Genomic DNA, 15,134 nt, shown 5'->3' on the forward strand with positions numbered 1-15,134 from the left:
ATTAACCATTTATTTTAACAAAAGAAAAAAACAGACATAACTTGGCAAAGTCCTTTGCAGTCACCAATCACCAGCCCCAAGAGCACTCATACTAGAAGTACAGCTCCTTATTAAACATACACACTTATACCAGGCTTTATGAGGAAACCCAATAAGACTAACTAACACACACACAGCCCATATATCTAAATAACATGAACACATTCTCAGAAAAAGGGTACTAATCTGTACCATTCCTCATTGCTAAAGTGCTACCCCTCAAGCATAGACCTTTTTGCAGTTTTAGTATGTATCCTTTACCTAGAAAAGTGTATATACTAAAAGCATTACCCTAAAATGTCATTTTGGTCCAATTATGTACTGTAAATCATTTCAAAAGTACATTAGGGTACATATGGGTACCACCCCAGTGACAAGGAAAGGCCGGTTGATTTTTTTTTTTATTAGAGTGCAGGGGGAATACTCTACCAAATGCTTAATAACACAATAACCGCAGGTTAAAGCTAAGACAGGAAGCGCTGAAAACAACCCCTCATAACACACTCAACAACAAATCAATTTACTGTTGTTCCGACCTATATACAAAAAGACTACAAAACCCACACACCTGCTGCTGCTATAGTGCTGTTACAGTACATTATATATGATTATACATCATTATTACAGTGCATATACTATGTGCTTTCAAGATGATGACCAGCAAATTCAAATCTTTCTGTCCTGTACACCACCGTCAGCTTTGAATGTGATTTTACCATTGATTAGTCATTGTTGTGCTAATCTTACCATTCCACTCGTCTAAATTCTAATTTCCTCCACAACAAAAGAATCGTCTCATTAGTCATGAATTTCAAACACAGCAGACAGTGGTCAGTATATAATGCAATGAACACAGAGGCTCAAATCACTATAATCAACTGTGCCTAGAAAGGGCAAAATGTGACTGGAGCTCCTGGGTGAACTGCTGCACATGTGGCTTCACACAGGCTCTTGGTCAGAAGAAAAGGAGCAATCTTTGCAGACTAATTGTCTGTTCATAGCCTGGGGAATCCGTAATCAGGTCATTTGTTGCAATGGCAGGCTGCAGAGGTGAGCAGAAATGCACAACCGCACTCTGATCGCACACTGCCTGCCACCCCACAATCAGTCGGTTCTCTCTCTCTACACACACACACACACACACACACACACTTTTTATCCTGATGGTCACACTTCTGTATTTTTGTATCATTTACCTTTAAGGCATCTTGCTACATAGCTACAGACCCGTTCATCACCGCATTATAAAATCATTCATTTACTCATAACAATTGTGTAAGTCTACGCAACAGCCACATGCTCAAAGCTGGGTTTTGAGAACTGACTCAGAACTGACGTAATATAAAAAGCATATATTGTAAAGCTGTTACAAATTCTCTCTAGCTTGTGCTCAGTATTTTTATTTCTTTATTAAATTCTATAGACATACTAATATTTACATTTCTCTGTTAATCTTTTGGGGGGCATAGTTTTTGGAGAAGGTTTTGGAGCTTTATTATGTTCTCCCAACGCTCGTGTGGGTTTTCTCCTGGTTCTCTAGTTTCCTCAGACCTCCAAAAAAATGTACCAGTATGTAGATTTGCTCATTTGTCCCTAGGTGTGAATATGTGTGAGCATAATGCCCCGTGATGGACTAGTGTCCCATTCAGGGTGTGTTCAGCGTTCCCAGGATGAGCTCCAGATCCATGTAAAAAGTGTTTACTTTAGATGAGTGAATGAATACTATAACATCTTACAAATGGAATCAATGGACCAAAGCTAGCAGTGACAAATCAATCAGTTTTGACAAATAATGGCCTCGGACTCCGTAAAAAGGTGAATGTGTTGTACGTGTCTGTGTGCAAAATATTCAAATACTCAATATTTTTGCAGAAAAAAAAATATATTTACAAAAATGAAAATGACAGCATGTACACAACCTCTTAACTCACAAATCAGATGACTAGTAAGCAAAAACAGGGTTCATTTTCAATTCACAATATCAAGTGTACAAAAAAATGACAAATCTTCAGGGTGGAGGTACACTGTTCGACAAGCGTGTGTTTGTCAGAATGGAAACTCCCTCACATCTCTGGACTGGAACTCGCTCGCTCTCTTCAGTAAAGCAGTTCTAACTGCACTGATCTTCCCATCTAACTCAGATAGGCTGTAGCTCTGCAAAAACAAGACGGCTTGTTAGTCTGTATGCACAATTTAACGTGGTGACCTGTCATAACACTTGATAAACAGTATAGTGCAATTTACCTGAGAAACTGAGACTTTCGGACGTTTGTGAGAGTAACTCTGAAAGGAGAAATAACTGATTAGGATATAGGAAAAAACAAAACATGATTTTCTTTGGTCTCGGTGGCATAGAACAAAACAAAACCTGGAGCCGATTTTAGACTGTGTGATTATAGATGTTTAAAATTCTTACTTGTCGCACCAGGTTTATACTTATGCGTTAACACATATGTGTCTTTGTGTCTCGATGCAGAGATGGGGGATCGTGGGTAAACATGGCACACAGAGACGTGCTAGCATGCAGTCGCTCCATGAGCTAACTACACACTGCGCGTAGCTGCTGTGATATGCAGAGAACGCACGCTGATTGGTTGGTGGAGATGTGTGTCAGTTGCATACACAGAAACAGTTTGATGAGACGTTGCGACATTTCTTCCATGGGTTTAATCAAATTCAGATTATTGTTTAAATCAGAGTAATACTGTTCAAATTCAGTAAAACTGTTTATGTATGAAGTGTAAACAATAAAATGCTAAAAAATAAAGTGTACACAATAAAACAATTTTCCCTTGTCACATCCAGAACTCTAGTATTCTTCTACAGACGAGCTCATGAAGAACTTTAAAACAGCTTGTGACAGAAACAGATGAAAAACGCTCTGCAAAACCGCAGTTTAAACATATTCACTCTGTTAGAAATAATTTTTTTCCTCTATGATAAAACTCTTACACTGAACAGCTAGTATAAACAGCTAGTATAGAAGTGTTCATATAAGTGTGAACACAAGCGAGTTTCCCCCCTGCATTTTATTTCTGCTTCACAAACACAGCGATATGATCACATTACTGTATAATGGATTTATTTACACAAAACTACAATCATGATATTGGATGGGCACTTTACTGTCTCTTTCTTCTAATGGACTCCCAGTAAACACACAGTGTAGGTGATGTAAACCACAGCAACTAAATAAAAACAATTTAAACAGTGGTTATCTTGAAGTCACTCACACTGCTGAATAGACGAGTTAAAACACTTCACAAATGCTTTCAGGGAGAATTCACTTGGTTTCTAATTAATCACACAAGGTTTATTTTTCCCCCCTAGCACTTTTCAAAACAAAATTATGTCTCTGTTATCTTTTATTTATTATTCCTACAGTGAAACATGAAACCTGCGTTGTTTACGGCTGCTGCAAATTCTGTCGTGGTTCAAGCGACAGCGCCTCCTAGAGGACATGCTAACCTTACGTGCAAATACGAATCCTTTACGCTGTGCAAGCGTCAGCACACGACGTCCTGACACGCTCGCAGAGATACGCTCACAGAAGTACGAGTCAGCCCTCACACTGATGAACAGAGATGCCTCTAATAAAATCTTGCCTGAATTCTATAACAGCATGTTCTCCAACATGCCAGATTACACAATGAAGATCGTCTAATGACAGACCTGCGATTAAAGAAAATGACTATGTCCTGCTTACATCATCAATCAGAAAACGGGGTCACGTAAACAAGCCCTCGGTATAAACAGTAGCAATATTATAGAGAAAACATTTTAAAAGGTGAAGAAGAAAAGTTTGGAGCTGTGCATGGCTGTGTAAAAGGACAAAATTCTTCAGAGTAAGCTTGAGGTAATAAAGATTTCAAAATTTTTTTTAAATTTTATTTTAAATGACTGCTTGCTCAAACAAACATTTCAAACCTGCCTAGTTAAGGCAAAAACCTTTTATTTTGTGTTATGAGTTGTGTCCCCTCCTATTGCTGGCTTTTAAATGAGCATTGCAGAAAGAGTCACAATCTTGGATTTTAACCAAATACTTCTGACAATGCTAGAACTGTTTTGTCTAAATCAGCTGCTCATGAACATGTCATATTATTTGTTCCAAGACTGCCAATCTCAGCTTATCAAAAAATATTGTCTTCAATGCCAAACCAGCCCAAAAATCATACAGTGCAAACCCGGCTTAACAAACATTCAAACAATTTTCTACTATCTACATATATCTGTGTGAATGATGGAAGAAATTGCACCGCATTAATGTTACATGGCATGAACTTCATATAGCATTAAACATTTTACATTACAGTGAAGCAAACTGCAATCCTCCCATCACTGCCAACTGACTTATCAGCATTAACTCAGACACTCATTTGCACAGCACTGATTAGCATGATGGAGAAGAGGCCATCCACATTCACACTCACCCAGAACCCCTCCTCATCTACTCTGTCCATGTCCTCTCATCAGCCACTAGCAACTTGGATTAATTTCAATCACTTTTCAGCATGGACATAAACACATTTGGGAACAAGAGCAAATCTGATTGGCTCCCACCTCAATGGCTCAATTAATTCATTGTTTTCGATAAAATCGAGTAGCACAATGTAAAAAGTTTAACATATTTTACAGTGTACTCAATGCCCTGCTTTCTAGGCACTACGCACTCTCTCTCTCCATCTCCCTCTCTCTCTCTCGTGCGCACACACACACTCACACAGACACACACACAGAAAAGGACATGGAAATCAGCCAGCTCTCAGTGTAGCACTGAACTAAGAGAAATAGAATGGTACAAGAGCACTTACTCAGCTAACTTTGATAGGCTACAATCTGACATGGGTAAATTCTGAAGAGGAGGAAAAAATATCACACATATCAGATTTTAATGGCTTTGAAGAACTCTCTGATTGACCGTCACGAGTGGAGGAAAAAAAAAAAAAAAACACATAAGCCAAAAGTCTGTGGATTGGTTAAGAGAAAGAGTACCATGCAGCAAACAAAAGTGCCCATGTTTGATAAGCTGCTGGCATCAATAGCTTTCTGTTAATGTTTCAGTTTCCAGAAGGAGCTGCTACATGTACTGTATGGTTACAGTGACCAAGTTGTACAGAATTTAATGCATTAAGAAACACTTGAGGATTCATTTATTCAAATGTATAGCCAGCTTTACAGAAATCTGTATGTAGATTTACTGTAGCTAGATTACTTGAGCAAGCCCGAGGCTACAGTGGTAATAAAAACCTTCCAGAGACGACATGAAGAAGAATCTGACTCAAAAGGGAACCCATCCTCTTCTGAGTGACAACAGACAGCGAGATTATAAATCATTCACTCTTCTACAATTGTACACTATAAAGACAGACAGTAAGTACTAAGTGTGTACTAAGTGTGTTAAAATGATGTTCAGTATAAGCATCACAGTTCTTAGGTACATGTCTATAGCAACCAGGGTAGATTATCCACTGAACAAAGGGTGACACTTGGGTATAAACTGTGTTTGGGATGTACAGGTTATTCACGTGAGACGACCAATAACGACCCCAAGACATGTTTCATAACTTATAACGCTGCCGAAATGACGTCTATTTCTTAACATGCACTGTAACTGCACTGAAACCTATCCTATACTAGAGAGCTATCCTTTACTGAAGAATTCAATATGTATCTAGCATAGAAAAACACCCTCTCCTTTTCTCTGCCTAGCACTTACCATGGAGTGGAAGTACTCCGGGGAAAGACCCTCAAGCTCCAAGATTCGATCTTCTAACTTCTTCAGCCTCTGGTAAATGCTCTGAGGCACAGGACCTGCTGCAAGACATCAGCCATACAGAGGATACTTTGTCATTTTAGTGATGTATGTAGCTGCCAAGAACTAAAGCATGTAACTGTATTACTATATTAGCCAGGTATTTTCATTTAGTGAGACGCAATGGTGAACACAGGCCACACGGCTAAATGAAAATTTCTCATGGAAGTTCACATCTGACCTGCTGTTAGCTTCAGGTGAGCTTCTATGTTGTGTAGCCGCTCCTCAATGGCAGGGTTTCCACAGTCTCTGCTGTACGAGCCCTGCTGCTGCTCTCCCTGCTCAGAGCGCCCACCTCGGGTTTGGGGCCCATATGTATTCACCACTCGGGTCACTGAAAAACCAATTAATTAACAAGACAGTCAGCACATTCACTTGTAAATTCCAATCCAGAAATATCTTCCTTGTTTCTATATTATGGTCAGCACAACACTACAAGTACAAGATACAGTTTAAAAAAAATAAATAAATAAATAAATAAAAAATCACCTTTGGGTTCTCACCTTTGACATGACTCTTGAAACCTGGATAGGGTGTGAAGACTGCATCCGTTCTGGCACAACTGTTTTCTGTAAAAGCACCATTTAAACCACAGATCAAAAACAAAACCATTCCAGGTGCACTGGATTCTTTCACACAATGCACATACAAAAAAAAACATAAGTAAAACAGCATATACCGTACATTTACTATATATTAAATATTTAACTGCATCTAAAATACACAAGCAATGTGACCTAATGGTGCATCCCAGATTTTAACTGCTATCTGACTGCTCTGAAGTGCTCAAATCAGACCAAAACTAGTTATATTTGGAAGCTGTACTCTTACACTTGCTCAAAAAACACTGTGCAATGTGACCTGTCGCCTGTGGAAAATCAGCACTTTGTAAAACATTGGCAGTTGTTCTGCACAACTTCCACACCTCTCCTCTGGTGCCCTCTCATCCTCACCCTGATTGCAGTTGATCACATTGCAAAACTCCCGCACATTGTTTTCATTGATCTCCAGCTGTTTGCGCTCTATAAATGCAGAGATCCTACGTTCAATCTGAGAGTGATAGAGAGAGAGAGAGAGAGAGAGAGAAGATAAAAAAAAGAGTGGAAGAAGAGAGAGGGATGTAAATGAGTGTCGAATTGATGAGCTATTGAAAGAAATCAATCCGCAGTCGGCTTTTTGTTGTTGAGCGATAATGAGGATCAGAATGCAGGGGGGGTGGGGGGGGGGGGGGGGGGGGGTTGAAGGGGGGCTACATGAATAACGAGTGAGTGCAGTGGACACAATTATGCCAAATATCAAAACATTTTACACTCTCAACCATTTCAGATAGCAGAGATTGCTCTGGCCATTTTGTTGTAGTGTCTGTACATTTAAAAAAAACAAAAAAAGTATAAACAATATAAAAATAAAGGTGTCCTTGTCTTTCGCCCACATGCAATTTCACTGAGTAATGAGCATCCACTTCATAATGCAGCGTGAGCCTGGACCTCTCTCAGGACTCTCCAACAGGCTGCCTATTCATGGCTCACTGAGGGAGAGCAAGCACAGAGAGAGCCCTCCATTCACGCTGCTCTAGCTACCTCCCAGAGCCACAGCAAGAATCAGAATAATTCAGTAACCACATGAACCACAAGACCACCTAGGGCTGATTAAATTTAGACAAAGCAATAGGTAATGTTGGACAGATTGGCCTTAACTACTTGGGGACGCAATATGATTTAACAGCAGGCACTGATAATGTGTAAAATTTACTATTTTTTTTCTCTTTTTTTGCATATGGTCATCCACTTTTAGTCATTTCACCTATACTTTTACATCCTCTACACATCAAATATTCAGCTGCCTCAAAACACTTGCTATGCAGTTACAAATTAAGCATATATTTAGAACCCAGAATCCCATATTTTTAATATATTTAAAAAAAAAACTAAAAAAAAAACACAGCTGTCATGCTGGAAAATTTGGATGCGACTCACACAGCAAATATGATGACAGCAAAGACTGTCATCCCCTCAGCAGGCCCACTGTTATTAAGGCACCATATTTTGCCCTAATGCATCATCACCTCCTATCCAGAAACTACTTTGGTTATCCTGGGCTGGAAATGTTGTACTGATGGGTACAGCCAAATCAGGACTGCAAAACATAAAGCAAGTTATTACCCAACTAAAAGTGCAAACTAGAATGTATATAGGATTTGGAGTCTCAGGAACATTTTCTTTATTTTAGCTTTTATTTACCATCTGCTTATAGAACTTTGATTCAGCATATCACCTTTCCTGTACACGTTCTATCATTGTGAAGTATGATAAAACTGCCAATGGCCAGACAACAGTAACAACGACTTTGTAACAGAACAGCTTCAATGCACCTTGCCAAAGATTCTAGAGGGTTCTGGAACTGTACTGGAGGAATAAACACCATTCTTCCAAACAATATTCTCTATTGATGTTTTGATGAATGTGGAGGAGAATGTCTAACACACCCCAGATCTCATATGACAGCATATGATTTACATCATTTTCACCCTCATTAAAGTATTCAGTGGGTTCTCTTGCCCTGTGGATGGGGAGACTGTCATCCTGGAACAGACCACTCCCATTAGGAAAGAAATATTTCATCACACCATGAAGTCAAGTCAGAACTTTGTATTGGTGTGACACTTCTCTGTAAGGGGACCAGTGGACTGAAACCATGCCAGCAAAAATGACCAGCACAGTATAACAGAGCCAGTGTTTTTCCTTTAAAGTGTCATCAATCTATATATACTAAGATTTAAAAAGGGTAGCTACATAAAGAAGTGGTTTCGTAAATTCATTCAGTCTCTTTCCTCTCATTTTAAATTTCAGTTCCAAAAAACGCTCTTAATAATCAGACATACAGTCCAAAAATACTGGCATCTTTCAAAAGAATTAGCAAAGTTGACTGCATAAATTTAACATTTTTTTGTTCAGACGATTGGAGAAACCGCTTAATTTGACTACAAAAATGATTTTTTTTTTTCTTTTTTCAACAAATGTTTTCTCTCACAGACATGTAACAAAAATCCTGGCACTCCTAATATCAATAGTATAAACTAAGTTAAAAGTTCGGTACAGTTTCTTCCAATATTTCTGGGGAAGAAAACAAATGGCCATATGGCTACTGTATTGCTGGCAGTTTGTGAGCAAACCTATATACTGTCAGGTCCATCAATATTTGGCCATTGACAAAGTTATTGGAGTTGACATTAAATAATGATCTCAAACTTTGAGAGACTTTCAAAGTTAATGTGAGGATATTTAAATACAAATCGGGTAAACAGTGCAGAAATTCAGGAACATTTTATATATAGTCCCCCTTTTTTTTTTTAGAGGTCATAAGAAATTGGACAATTGGCTTCTCAGTTGTTCTATGGCCAGGTGTGTGTTCTTCCACTTACAAATAAGCAGAAAAAAAAATCTAGAGTTTCAAGTGTGACATTTTCATTTGCAATCTTTTGCTGTTAACTCTCAATATTAAGTCCAAAGAGGTGTCACAGCCAGTGAGCCATCATTAGGCTGAAAAATCAAAACAAACCCATTAGACAGATAAAAGCCAACATTAAAAGGCCCAAATACCACAGAAAACAACTGGTGGATGACAGAAGACTTCTTTCCCTGGACTTTGTGGAACAACAACATATGGACAAATATCAACTGGGATGATGGGAAAAGTAGAGTATGTAGAAGGCAAGGAACTACTCATGATCTGAAGCATTCCACCTCATCTTATGGCATGGGCATGTATGGGTGCCAATGGAACTGGTTCCCTTGTGTACAATATGGCCAAAAATTTGTGGACACCTGACCATCATATCCATATGTGGGTTTTCCCCAAACTGTTGCTACAAATTGGAAGCACACAATTGTATAGGATCCTTTTGTAAGCTGTAGCCTTACAATTTTCCTTCACTGGAACTAAGACACCCATACATGTTCCAGCATGACAATGGCCCTGTGAACAAAGCGAGGTGAACCATGGTGTGTCAAGGCTGGAGTGGAAGAACTCAAGAAGCCTGCACAGAGCCCTGACCTCAACCCCACTGAACACCACTGGGATGAATTGTAATGGTGAGTGTACCCCAGGCCTCCTCACCCAATATCAACACCCGACCTCGCTAATGCTCTTGTGGCTGATTGGGCAAATCCCCACAGCCAGGCTTCAAAATCTAGTGGAAAGCCTTCCCTGAAGAGTGGAGGTTATTATAACAACAAAGGGGAACTAAATCTGGAATGGGATGTTCAAAAAGCACACATGAGTGTTATGGTCAGTTGTTTACAAACCTTTGGCCTTACAGTGTAAATATTGGTGATGTGACCACTGACAAAAGCAGCAGAATGGACCCGCATAGGGCTTTATTAACTGCTCAGCTTCAGCCATATGCTTCAAATCTCACTGAACGGTGCTTAACAGTGAAGATGAAGTAGGCCGAGACTTTTTAAGGCAAAGAAGAGGAATGTTCTGCAACTGTCACTTAAATCACCTAACCTGAATCCAATAGAGTATGCATTTCACTCACTGAAGGCAAACCTGAAAGCAAAATGCCCCAAGAACAAGCAGGAACTGAAGACAGCATCAGGAAGGGCCTGGCAGAAGATCACCAGGAAAGAAACTCAGGGTCTGGTGATATCCATGAGTTCCAGACATCAGGCAATCATTGACTGCATAGGATTTGCAAGCAAAGTATTAAAAAGACAATTTCATTTATGATTATTTTTGTTTATCCAATTACTTCTGAGCCCTTAAAAAGGGGGACCACATACGAAAAGTGCTCTCATTTCTACACTATTCACCTGATTTGGACGTAAATACCATCCAATTAAAGCTGAAAGTCTGTGGTTTGAGCTCATTGTCATTATTTAATTTTAGCTCCAAGATATTCTGGTAGAGAGATAAAATAACAAAAGATTTTTTTCAATGTCTAAATATTAATGGACTTGACTGTATATCATTATACATTTCATGTATCATAGGAATACCTTTAAGAATTGTGATAGGATATTTGTCATATGTCCCCCACACCCAATAAACAACCCCCACACCCCAATCTGCTTAGAACATGTTAAAGCTCTACAGGTATAATGACCACTGATAAAATCAGATATACAACTTGCAGCCATGCACCTGTAGATATAAAAATAAATAAATAATAAAACCTCAAACTCTCTTCTGTATTTGACTTGTAGCCAGTGAAGACAGGACAGGACAAGAGAGATGCTTTTTGTCTTTTTGGTGTCAGTCAGGAGCCTAGTAGCAGCATAGATCAGCTGAAGACATGACAGGGTTGTGCGAGTCCCATGCAAAGAGAGTTACAATAATCGATATAAGAAGAATAAAATTATGAATAAAAGTCTCCATTAATGATGGATTGCTTCACTGGCAGTGACAGCTCTTTGGAGTTGAGAGTTAACAGCAGCAGATTCCAAATGCAAATGTCACACTTGAAATCAACTCTAGATGTTTTATATGTTTACTTGTAAGTAAAATAATGAGGGAATAACACACACCTGCTCATGAAACAGCTAAGCAACCAGATATTTTGATCCCTTTAAGGGTGGGGGGATGTTGTACTTCCAAAAGAAGAAGCATATACAATCAAAACAAAATAGGCCCAGGATGGATCTCTGAGGTACACCACAATTGATGGCTGCTGAGGTAGAGAAAAATATTACCTTTGCCTAACGGAGGATGTTCTGTGTTTGAGGTAAGAGGCAAATTACTTCATAGCACACTGCCCAGTCACATCACTTCATAGATACACTTAACTCCAGAATTATTGGCACCTTCATGAAAATAACCAAAAATACATAATATAGGCAGCTAGACACTGGGTACTGTGTAGTTTTTACACAGTGCCCAGTCTCTAACTGCTTGTAGTATTTAATTTTGATTATTTTCATGAAAGTGCCAATAATTCTGGAGTTAACTGCACCTTCAACAACATTATTGGACTGATAACCTATTTGCTCTATTAAGGTAAGAATTCATTCTTCAATATGTAAGAATGTGATCAGTATATTTGTACATATTGCGCATTAGTCAGTATCTTACCTCAGCTTTGCCAGCTTTGATCTGAACACTGCGGTCATCATGTTGGGACGTCACATTGTCTTTCAAAGCAGTGTGTTGGTGTGATGTAGTAGGAAAGAGCTCTCTGTCTACAATTCTCTCTTCTTCAGATGTTGCTGCAAACTTCTTCTTGGATTTCTCTGTTTTTTCATTATTGGCTGAATCAGATGGGCTCTCAGCATCCAATATTTGTTTCAGATGTACCGATACGGACTGGAAAAAGGGAAGAAGGATATATACATATGAAAATCAAAGTTCTAAATGTTGTATATATTTTTGGACAACAACTTTAGGTTTAGGCTATTCAGTGCATAGCTATAACAAAATATGACAGGCAAGTCACAACCCACTAAATCCTTATGATTTAACAGAAATCTCCACCCCGTAACACATCAAAGAGGTTTGTTTTGAAATATTTGTGACTTTATTTTTGTTATTAATGTAAGACGTTATCAGTTGCCGTTATCAGCTGATGTCACAGGGGACATTGTTAGCGCAGTTACAATGGCGTTTAATAGGAGAAAAAATGTAGCCTTAATATAAAGGATAATGATCAGGTTTCATTGTTATCTCCAAAAACCAAAAGAGCAAGAGCTTCTCTTCTCAACACTGGGCTTAAAATTACAAACCGCAATACAGCTATATGACGCAGCTGAGTTATAGCAGAGACTCAGCTCGGCTAGTTAGCCATCTATAAGATGACAAGCATGCTGGCGATGACAGTATTAGCATGAAAAGTGAAGCTGTGGAACCTGGTCTGTTTGAGCAGAGTATACAGATGAGCTGGTGAGACAGCTGGACAGACTAAAAGACTAAAGCACTGCTGCATCAGTCTCATTAGAAAGAGAAGCAAGGGCAAAATTCCAGTGGTGTGAATGGGGGTAATGTATGAAACTGTTAATCAAAGTGAAAATATGTACACCAACATGTCAATAAGTGAAAAAAATCAGCTCAGCATTTCATTCTCCTTCATTCTCAAATATGGGATGTTATTGAAGATCACATGCTAAGTGTAAAGCTTAATATGCTAGTTGTACAGAGTGGATTTTTCCTTTTAGCCTGATAAGGCACACATTATCCAGCCACCACACAGTCTTTTCTATCTTATGATGTCTTGGATAATCTGGCATTTACCTGTAACTTGGAGATGTGCTGCTGTAAACAGTTGTACACATGCGATGGCTGTAGTTCAGTGCAGTTCAGAGCACTCACGCTTGCAGTGATGCTTAAAACCTCAGGGCTTATTTTCAGCTGGAAAACAAGTCGCAGGCATTTCTGACTATCATTCTGTTATACAGGTCAACATAGACTACTTACTCTGTAAACATTCACTATGCACTATTCCCAACCCACTCACATTTACTGCGCCATGTCTGTGTTCGCTTTTTTTTGCGGTTTCTTGAATGTGCATTAAAGCAACCGAGGAAAAATGATATGAAAGCATATTTATTTCAGAGCTTGCATCACTAACAGAGGCCACATCCGTATTTCTTGTCTAAATCGACATGTTTTTGCAAAAACTAGGCATGAGAATTCTCGTTCAGCTCGAGCTCTTCACAACATTACAAAGCAATGAATCAGAAACATGTTTTAACTAACCTCAGAGCTAAACTCTGTGATCGACTCGATTAAGTTAGAGAAACACTCCTGGAAAGAAAGTCTACTCAACGCATCAGGACTCATTTCTGCGGTGCTTGCTTTATGTTTATTATCCTTGCACGACTCCTGAGTCGCTCCATTCGCCGCCATTGCACTTCCGTATGACGCGGCAGCGCTGATTGGCTGATTTTTTTTGCCTACGTCACTACCGGAAACACAACGGGACAAGGACCTCAAGAAAAATAAAACAGGAACTTCGTAATTATGAAGGTAAATCGTAATTCTGGTGTATGTTTAGACTGGATCTTCCTGCGTCGTTTATTAATTTTTTTCCACTCACCCATTTTTCCTGATCTAGCCTAAATTGATTAGACAGTAGGCTGTACTTAAATATGTATACTAAAACCAAAATTTTTAAATGATCTGAGTCATCCAATCTCATACTGTAATAAGAACTGTCCTGGCAAATGAACATTTGTGTTAAAAGTTAATGACACTGATTATATGATCATCCATCCATCCATCCATCGATCCATCTATTTTCTCTACCACTTATCCTACACACAGTTGCAGGATTGACTTGAGGCTATACAAGGGGACCCAGGGCACAAGGCAGGGGACACCCTGGACAGGGTGCCAGCCCATCGCAGGGCACAATCACTCACACACACACACACACACACACACCAGGAACAATTTAGAGATGCCAGTCAGCCTACAATGCATGTCTTTGGACTGGGGGAGGAAACCGGATTACCCAGAGGAAACCCCAAAGCACAGAGAGAACATGCAAACTCCACACACACACACAGGGCAGAGGCAGGAATCAAACCCCCAACCCTGGAGGTGCAAGGCAACATGCTAATCACTAAGACACCATGCCCCCTATCTAATGACATTTGTCAATTTCTTCAATTCTCTATGAACCTGTAACATGCATACATGATATGCCAGCTCAGATACATCAAATGTCATGCAGGGACTTTAGGCATGAAAAAAGTCATTCTATATAGTGACAGATGAGTGCCAGCAGCCAATCAGAGGAAAGAAAGAGCTAAACTTTTAAAAAAGTAAGCAAAAGCTTTTCTTGCTGAACAGGTAATGGTTTTATTTGTTCTCTAATTGAAATTGTAAAGTGATTGCTTGATTTACATATTATGTGCTAGGCTTTGTACTAGCTTTGTTGTCAGATTAGCAAAGCAAGCTAACTGTACTAGCTACATACATTCACCAGAGGCATCAGTGATCTCTGCTACTTCCTTCCAAGGTTTATTTTTCTTTATATTTTCTTTATTTTATTTTTCATCCTGGGTGATCCAAGCACAAGTGGACAGTGCTAAGTACAGGTGTGAACAGAGTCCAATGTTCCTCAACAACACAATTCAATCCGATCACTCAAACTCACCTTCAGAGGCGGTTTGGGATGCGTATGTCAGCATAACATTTGTAATGTGAACACAAGCGTGCCTCAATGCATCCTGGACAGCAGTGAAGGAACAACTAATTGACTGAGTCATAAAATTCTCTACCATTAGGCTAATGGATAAAGGCGATGCTATAACTGCAGTGACGAAGGCAGCTGCTTTTCTTAGCT

At 39.2% G+C, this 15,134-nt stretch overlaps 1 protein-coding gene across 2 annotated transcripts; it reads right to left on the reverse strand.

Moving 5' to 3' along the window:
* Positions 1-1,884: 1,884 nt before the first annotated feature.
* mbip (MAP3K12 binding inhibitory protein 1) lies at positions 1,885-13,722 on the reverse strand. Of its 2 annotated transcripts, none has more exons than XM_026933734.3 (9): positions 13,541-13,722; positions 13,076-13,192; positions 11,924-12,154; positions 6,805-6,901; positions 6,355-6,420; positions 6,033-6,185; positions 5,756-5,850; positions 2,284-2,322; positions 1,885-2,193 (listed from the first exon to the last, which is right to left on the reverse strand). In XM_026933734.3, exons 1-9 carry the CDS (start codon positions 13,688-13,690, stop codon positions 2,086-2,088), a joined length of 1,056 nt encoding a protein of 351 aa, XP_026789535.2. In that variant the 5' UTR covers positions 13,691-13,722; the 3' UTR covers positions 1,885-2,085. The 2 variants fall into 2 exon arrangements, with proteins under 2 accessions (XP_026789535.2, XP_026789534.2); XM_026933733.3 differs by having other exon boundaries at positions 1,888-2,193; positions 5,756-5,853; positions 13,541-13,721.
* Between the last annotated feature and the right edge of the window lie 1,412 nt (positions 13,723-15,134).

Source organism: Pangasianodon hypophthalmus, chromosome 10 (assembly GCF_027358585.1).
Source record: "Pangasianodon hypophthalmus isolate fPanHyp1 chromosome 10, fPanHyp1.pri, whole genome shotgun sequence".
Lineage (NCBI taxonomy): Eukaryota > Metazoa > Chordata > Actinopteri > Siluriformes > Pangasiidae > Pangasianodon > Pangasianodon hypophthalmus.

What these genes read in the sequence shown, in the direction of transcription:
- mbip (XM_026933733.3), bottom strand. Translation starts at nt 13,690, where the DNA reads ATGGCGGCGAATGGAGCGACTCAGGAGTCGTGCAAGGATAATAAACAT. An exon ending in TCACCTGAAGCTAACAGCAG is followed by an intron (nt 5,854 to 6,032) that starts GTCAGATGTGAA and finishes GATGTCTTGCAG; the next exon opens with CAGGTCCTGTGCCTCAGAGC. An exon ending in CGAAAGTCTCAGTTTCTCAG is followed by an intron (nt 2,194 to 2,283) that starts GTAAATTGCACT and finishes TTGTTTTTGCAG; the next exon opens with AGCTACAGCCTATCTGAGTT.